General features: G+C 36.6%; 1 protein-coding gene across 2 annotated transcripts in view; it reads left to right on the top strand.

Moving 5' to 3' along the window:
• L3MBTL3 (l(3)mbt-like 3 (Drosophila)) overlaps positions 1-8,675 on the top strand; it is a 128,122-nt gene that overhangs the window by 23,620 nt on the left and 95,827 nt on the right. For both annotated transcript variants that reach the window (XM_006884993.1, XM_006884994.1), the window contains 2 exons: positions 1,096-1,180; positions 3,095-3,186. In XM_006884993.1, coding sequence (XP_006885055.1) covers positions 1,096-1,180; positions 3,095-3,186 — 177 coding nt within the window. The remainder of the gene's footprint in view (positions 1-1,095; positions 1,181-3,094; positions 3,187-8,675) is intronic.

The following is an 8,675-nucleotide window of genomic DNA, read 5'->3' as shown; positions in this document are numbered from 1 at the left end:
CTTCTCCAGCACCACAGCTCAAAGGCATCAATTCTCCTCCTGTCCTCCCTAGTCACTGTCCAGCTCTCTGATGCATAACAAGTGATTGCAAAGACCGTGGCCTATATCAGGCGCACCTTCGTCTCCAAAGAAACACTGTTGCTCTTGAGTACTTTAGAGAGGTCCCTAACAGCAGACTTTATAGTTGAAGATAAATTTCATAAAAACTCTGGAAAGGAGTAAAAAAGGGAAGGTAAATATTAAATATTAGGAGAAAGAATTAAAATATGCAGATTTTTAAAAAAATCTCAGACGCCAATGATAAAATTTTTCTATGTTGTTGTTGTGCCACCAAGTTGCTTACGACTCATAGCGACCCTGTGAGGAAGTCAGTAGTTTATTGTAGTAGAGTAGTAATCAGTGAAGGTAAGGTGGGCTAGGAGATAGAAGTCAGTGCATTTGGAATATAAGTTAGAGCTAGAGCTATCAAGAACAGTAGGTACAATGTAGAAAGTATGAGAAAAAGAGAATTGAGGATAATTCTCAGGTATTGGGCTCTAACAATAACACAGTTTATGAAGCAGGGTGGAATAAAGAATCAAGAGAGCTTTGACCACATCGAGTTCAGAAGGCTAATTAGATATTCACAAGAATATATAGTTCAGAGGAGAGGTCAAAGTGGTGATAGTGAATGTGGGGGTATCACATACAGATGCTCTTTTAAATCTAGGAAGAATGGTCAGGATTAGGGTGGAAGAGAAGGGTGCAGGGGATAGAGAGGGCACCAACAAAAGAGCTAGAAGGGCTTGTGAGGTGTGAAGACAACCTGAAAAGAGTGGTCTTGGCGCTATGAGGAGAGGAGAGGAGGGAGCATTATCTATGTTGTCCCAGAATGTAATTCTTGGAAATCGTCTGACTCTGTAATGATCTCAGGCCAAAACCAACACAGTTCTCAAATGGTCTGTCGTTTTATTTTTCAATAAATTTTATGGGGTGAAATTGAAGGAAAGTTAAAAAAAAATGCAGAAACCACCCCCACTTTTTGACAGTTTTCTAAATTTCACTGGTGTCTATTTCATCAACTTTTACGGTCATCATTTTCCTTTCTTTTCGTAGGAGAACAAACAAGATGGAAGGATCCTGAGGGGTTCACAGAGAGCCCGAAGAAAAAGGCGAGGTGATCCAGCCGTGTTAAAGCAGGGTGAGCTGATCAAAGGGAAGTTTTATTTGGAACTTTATGAAATGGAAAATATCTCTTACAGCCAGATAGTTTTGTCAGATTATAATGCAGACTATGGCAATTAATGTATTGCTTTGAGGTTGTGGGGCTTTATGAAAATTAAATTTGGTCAATAAAAATTGAAATTTTTAAGAACTTGATAAAGGAATAAAAGATAAATTAGTAACATTCAGGTCATTTCAGAGCCAGCATGAAGTCATCATTTTAACATTGCCTTCAAGTAGAGTTTTCCTACTTCCCTTCACCTTGACCAAAACCTCTGTTCATGGGCTTCATTTTCCAAAATGTAAGGTTTTTAATGTTTCCTGCCAAACCAGAAGCTCCTGATGTATGTTCCCCGCCCCCCTTGGTTCTCATAGAGAGTCTAGACCTTAGACCTCTTCCTGCTTTTTCATATCTAACTGGATAAACTCTATGCCTCACTCAGCATGAACTTTAAGTCACTCCGCTGGAGGCCTCAGTGTCCTTATGTTAACTTGGTTCCTTTGACCTGCTATATCTGCAGGCCAGTCTTTCATGGCCGCTATACTTTTCCTTAGTCTCACGCTTAAGGCTGCACATTCATCTTGCCTCTTACAGATAAATACCATGAACCTTGTTTGAGTTTTCACTTGTGCATCTGGGCATTTGTTCCTGTAAGGGCTGTAACAGAGCACCCAAACTAGGTGCCTTTACGAACAGAAACTCAATTATCTCGCAGTTCTGAAAGCCAAGAATCCGAATGAGTGTGTTAACTTCTGAGGTACCTTCAGAACTATGTTCACTGCTGATGTTAATAACACCTTCTGAGGACACATGCTTCCCTCGTGGCACCTAGTGCTGAGCAGTGGTCTTTAGCATTCCAGATCTAGATCACTCCAGATCTTTGCCTCCATCTTCACATGGCCCTCTTCCTCTTCTGTGTGTCTTTTCTCTTTTATAGGAAAACCATTCAGATTGGATTAGGGCTTTATGTTAACTGACAACATCTTTAAAGGTCTCACTTCCAAATGAGGTTAGGGCTTTATCTTCTGAGAAATTCCATCTGTTACAATTCATTAAATGCTCAAAAAGAATTGAGAATATATTTTTCTGCCACAAGCACACCGCCTCACTTACCATCTTTCGGCAGCTGACCTTATATTTTAATTCATTATTTTGATACGTTAAAGCTAAGACATTAATCACTTACATTTACTTTCTTTCATGATGTCTGTCTCTTTCTGTTTTGCTTCAGGTGAAATTCTAGGATGCTAGTTCTTCTGAGACCCTGTTCCTCAGTAATTCCCCCCCCCCCTAAATTTCTTAGCTATTCAGATGCTTGTTTTTCTCTTCTTGCATTTTTTTTCTACTAAATCTCATTCCCAAAATACATTCTCCCAACATTGCTACCCTTCAAGGTGTTCTTGTAATCATTTGTTAATTAGTCTAAGTAAAGTTGATTTTGTCAGTCTCTTTAACAATTCAGCATTCTTTTGCATTTCTAAATGTGACTTGCTGCATTGATTTGTTTCCTCCTCTTCAAGATTAGCAGTAGCACTCTACAATTCAGTGCATTGCCTTTTGTCAGTCCTCAACCTGTTAATCTTTCAGGGGGTAGGGGAAGTGGAAATGATTCTACTGCTTCTAGATGCTTCCACCACCTGTGACTTCCCTGATACTGCTTGATTGTAGTTTTGTGTTTTTTCTTTATTCTAAGTCTTTTTGCTTCTTTTTTAATCCTAATACCTTGGTTACAGCAAAGTATTCTTTCTTTTCTTTTTCTTTTTTTTTAAAGAAGATCCAGGAAAAGAAACAGAAATAACAGTCATGAAATGCAGTAACGGCCATGTATAGGTCAGGAGACGTGAGTGCTTCACAAAATCTTTGATTTCTTAAGTTTCACTTGCTTTTCAGGTTTACCTCCTAAAGGAAAGAAAGCCTGGTGCTGGGCATCCTACCTGGAGGAGGAAAAAGCAGTGGCAGTGCCAACAAAACTGTTCAAGGAGGTATGGGACCTTTTAAAGAGCTTTGTTTGTTAAGGGCAAAGAAACAAGTATGCAGATCAAAATTAGTAGTATCATTTCCATTGTCTGTTTAAGAATGATGTTGTTAGGTATGGGTAGCCAGCTCAACCTTCAATAAGAGGATTGACTCACTGAGTACAATGGTAATTGTGAAAAAATGTGACTTGTGATAGTTTCTTAAACATACAATTTTCATGTGTAAATTCCTGTGGCTAAGGATTTGAGGAGGGGAAGATACACAGTGTTAACAGATAATGTCAGTGTTAGTAGGTCTGGGACTGGCCCAGCAATACTGTAGAAGAAAGACCTGCGTCTCTGCTTCCATAAAGCGTATGGCAAATAATATCCCATGGGGCAGTCCTACCTTGTCACACACGGGCTCACTATGTCTTTTCAGTCACTTCAAGGCAACAAATTTGCTGCTTTTCGTTTATTTAGGTGGAGAGGCCCTTTTAGAAACAGTTATCTTTACTTCATGTATGCACATCTCTCCACAGATATGCATGAATGAGTACACAGATACACACACCCTTTTTCTCTCCATATTTACTAAGATTTTAATAATTAATTTAAACAAGGATACTTTTAATATTAAAAAAGTAGTAGGGGAGGGAAAACTGGTATGAGATCATCTATTTCGGTATTATGGCTCAGAGAGGCCAAAAAGGTCTTAAAGCTTACATGATACCACAACAAAACATGTAAAGGTGAATTATTACATTTTATTAATTATAATATTTTTATCATAACTAATGTAAAAATCCATTGAGAACTATAGGCATCCACTGTAGTTCCAAACAGAAGTTCCTTCCCCTGGGTGCAAGCAGATATCAGCAAACCTTTTCTGTAAAGGGTCAAATAGTAAGACTTTTAGTCTCTGAGGAGCATATGATCTCTATTGCAAAAACATAGTTCTGCTGTAGTAGCATAAAAGCAGCCATAGACAGTTCCTAAGAGAATGTGCATGGCTTTCTTTTCACTAAAACTTCCCTTGGAAAAATTGACAGTAGACAATCTGGATGGATCTAAAACAACTTGTGCTTTGTTGCCTTCCTACCTACACCTATTATCTCTTGAAGATTAATTCTGTAAACACCTCTCCTCAGCTTTTTTACAACAGTAGCATTATGTTTATCTTGAAGAGAACAAAAGGGAAGTAGAAGAGAATAAAATTAATAAACAGATCAGGTGGGTGAAAAGAAAAGAAAAACATGGTAAGAGGTTGAATATAGACAATTGGCAGTAGACAATCTGGCATTTTGTTTTGTAAGATTTATTTCCATTGAGTCATGTAATTAGTTACAAGTGTCTACACACATACACATATATATGTAATTTTTTTAAAAAGAAGTAGTGGGCCAGTTTGGACCTCTAAATTATTAAAATACTTTTAATCATAGTGTGCAATAGATTTGTCTTTTTAGTTGCAATTGAGTTGATTCCAACTCAGGATCGCTCTAGACCATTAGAGAGTAAAAGGCTCAGTGAGATTTTCTTGACTGTGATCTTAACAAAAGCAGGTCACTGGATTTTTCTTCTGTTGTGTGTCTGGGTTTGGGTGTGAGCCTTTAAATTAGCAATTGAGTCCAAATTGTTTGTGCCATCCATAGATATATTTTGTCTGCCCTCGACAAGCTCCATCAAGTCAGAATGGACTCATAGCTAAGCCTTCATTGAGTGTTCAGATGTTGTGAGTCTTTATAAGAGGTGATTGTCCATCTTTCTCCCATAGAGCAAGCAGCTGGTGGATTCAGACTGTAATGAAACCTCCTATCCACAAGACGACTAGAGCTGTCCTAGATGCCTTTTTAAAATATGTATACACATAATGAGTCTTTAAGAAGAAAAGGAAATATTAGGATGGCTATATAAATATTAGGAATATTTAACTTAAGTCTCATAGCGATTGCATTAATTATATGTTATTTTTGTTGTCGTAATTGCTCATTTTTTTAAATTGATATTTTAATGAAAGTTTATAGAGAACTTGGATTTCCATTCTTTCATTGTTGCACATTTTCCTCCCTGCTCCCCTCCCTACCCCCAGTTTACTTTTCTCTTTGAAAAAAAAATTCTTTCATTCCATTCCCACCCCCACCCCAGTCTACTTTTACTATGCAGCTCTTATACTGGACTGTTACATACAAATAATGTCTAATTATATATTCCTTTTAAGCAGTTCTTTCTCTCATCTGTTCCTATGCATTGTACATTATTTATCCCCTTTTTTTTCTTAGTTCCCTTCAACCCCAATGTCAGTCCTGTTTTGTAACAGTGGCATTATGCAGTATTTGTCCTTTTGTGATTGAGATATTTCACTCAGCATAATGTCCTCCAGGGTCACCCATTTTGTATCATATTTCATGAGTCCCTTGTTTTTCAGTGCTGCATAGTATTCCATTGTGTGAATATACCAGAGCTTCTCTGTCCATTTGTTTGTTGATGGGCACTTGGGTTGTTTCCATCCCTTTGCTATTGTGAACAAAGCAGCAATAAATATGGGTTTGCATATATCTGCTTAGGTGGCAGTTCTGGTTTATTTATGGTCTATTCCCAGCAGTAGAATTGCTGGGTCAAATGCTATTTCTGTTTCCAACTTTTTGAGAAAGCACCATACAGCCTTCCATAGTGGCTGCACCATTTTATAATCCCACCAACAGTGAATAAGGGTTACAGTATCTCCATATCCTAGCCAACATTTGTTGTTTGCAGCTCTGTTGAATTTTGCTGTTGTTACTGGAGTGAGTTGATATCTCATAGTTGTTTTTATTTGCATCTCTCGTAGGGCTAGGGATTTAAACATTTTTTCATGTGTTTGTTTGCCATATGAAAGTCTTCTTTGGTGAAATGTCTGTCATATTCTGTGCCTATTTTGCAATTGAGTTGTTTACCTTTATCCTGTTGTGGTGCTCAAGTATTCTATAAATTCTGCGTGTAAGTCTCTTATCAGACATGTCATTACCAAACATTTTTTTTTCCTCAGTCTGTGGCTTTCCATTTTACCCTGCTGGAGAAGTTTTTTGATGTGCGTAGGGATTTGATTCATTTATTTTATTCTCTTCTGGTTGTAGGTTTTTCCGGATGCTTGCGAGACTGTTCATGTTGTAGATTAGGGCTTCTAAAGTTCTTCCAAGCTTTTCTCTAATGAAGTTTATAGTCCTTGGTTTTAGTCCTGGGTCCTTGATTCACTTTGAGTTGGTTTTTGTGTATGGTGTGAGGTGTGGGTCTTGCTTGAGTTTTCTGCAGATAGTTTGCCAGTTTTGTCAACCCGATTTGTTTAAAAGGCTCTTGTTTTCACACTTAACTGATTGCATCTCCTTGTCAAAAATCAGTTGACCATAGGTAGATGGGCTGATTTCTGGGTTCTCAATTCTATTCTATTGATCTATGTGTCTGTCATTGTACCAGTACCACACTGTCTTGACCACCAGTGTAGTAGGTTTTGAATTCAGGGAGTGATATGCCTTCTATCTTGTTTCTCTTTTTAAGGAGTGCTTTGCTTATTTGGGGTCCCTTTCCATTCCAAATGAAATTGGAGAGTGCCTTTTCCATCTCATTGAAGAATGGAATTGGTATTTGTATTGGGATTGCATTGAATGTGTATATTTCCTTTGGTAGAATTGTCATTTTCACAATATTAAGTCTTCCTATCCAAGAGCAAGATATATTCTTCTATTTCTCCAGCTCTCTTTTTGTTTCTTGTAGTAATCCTTTGTTAATTTTCTTTGAATAGAACCTTTGTGTTTCAGTTCATTTCCAAGTATTTAATCTTGTGACTAGCTATTGTGATGTGTATTATTTTTCTTAGCTCCAATTCTATATTCTCTTTGTCACTGTTGGAAAATCCAGTTGATTTTTGTATGTTAATTTTGTATCCTGACACTTGGCTGAATTGGTAAACTATTTCCAGCAGTTTTCTTGCTGAGTCTTTTGGGTTTTCTACAAGTACTATCATATCATCTGCATATAGAGATAATTTTACCTCCTCTTTGCCAATTTGGATATCTCTTATATCCTTCTATTGTCTTATTGCTATCACTAAGATTTCCAATGCAATATTGAATAGGAGAGGTGATAGTGAGCCTCCTTGCCCAGTTCCTGTTCTCAAAGGAAATGCCTATAATCTCTCCCCATTGAGAACAATGTTGGCTCTCGTGTTTGTGTATAAACTTTTTATTATGTTGAGGAAATTCATATTTTTGTTGAGTATTTTAATCAGGAGAGGGTGTTGAATTTTAACAAAGGCCTATTTTGCATCAATTGATAGGGTCACATGGTTCTTGTTCTTTGCTTTGTTAATGAGATGAAGTACACTGATTGTTTTTCTTGTGTTGAATCATCCTTGCATACCTGTTATGATCCCACTTAGTCATGGTGAATTATTTTTTTCATGCATTGTTCTATTATATTGGCCAGGATTTTATTCAGGATTTTTGCATCTATGTTTATGAGAGATATTGGCCTATAGTTTTCTATATTGGTGGTGTCTTTACCTGATTTTGGTATCAGTGATATGTTTGTGTCATAGAATGTGTCTGGGAAAATTCCATCTTTTTGTATTTTCTGAAATAGTTTATGTAGAATTGGTGACAGTTCTTTGAATGTTTGATAAAATTCATTTGTAAAACCATATGCTCCAGGGCTTTTCTTGCCTGGAAGTTGTTTTATTACCTTTTCAATTTCTTCTTTTGTAATGGGTTTGTTCAGGTGTTCAATTTTGGTTTGTGTCAGTTTAAGTAGGTTCTGAATTTCTAAGTATTCATTTCCTCTAGGTTTTCATATTTGTTTGAGTATAGTTTTTCATAATATTCCATTGTTAACCTTTTTATTTTAGTTCTTTTCTAACATTGCCCATCTCATCTCTTCTTCAGATTATTTGTCTTTTCCTTTGTTATTTTTCCTAATACTTGGTCAATTTTATTGACCTTGTTGAAGAACCAAGTCCTGGGTTTTTTGATGGTTTCAATTCTTTTTTTGTTTTCTATTTCATTTATTTCTGCCCTAATATTTATAATTTCAGGTTTTTTAGAGGGTGTTGGGTTTTCTTGCTATTCTTTTACAGTTTGTTGGAGATGTTGAGTTAGAGAGTCAATGGTCATTTTTTTCCTGCCTGCCTTTTGATGTGTTGGCTTATTGCTATACATTGACCTCTGATTACTACTTTGGCTGTTTCCCAGAGGTTTTGGTGAGTTGTATTTTCATTTGTTTCCCAGAGTTTGGTGAGTTGTATTTTCATTGTCCTTTGTTTCAAGAAGCTTTTAAATTTCATTTTTTATTTCTTCTAGTACCCATTCATGTTCAAGCAAGGTGTTGTTTAGCTTCCAAATGTATGTTTGTTTTTTCTCCTTTATCTTCTTGTTATTAATTTCTGATTCTGTAGCATTGTGGTCTGAAAAATTGCTTTGTATTATTTCTGTTTTTAAATGTATTGGTGCTTGCCTTGTGACCTAAATGTGATCTATTCTGAAGAA

Source organism: Elephantulus edwardii, unplaced genomic scaffold (assembly GCF_000299155.1).
Source record: "Elephantulus edwardii isolate Elephantulus edwardi_28Jun2011 unplaced genomic scaffold, EleEdw1.0 scaffold00039, whole genome shotgun sequence".
NCBI lineage: Eukaryota > Metazoa > Chordata > Mammalia > Macroscelidea > Macroscelididae > Elephantulus > Elephantulus edwardii.
The sequence above is the reverse complement of the archived record's forward strand: the minus strand, read 5'-3'. Positions and strand labels throughout refer to the sequence as shown.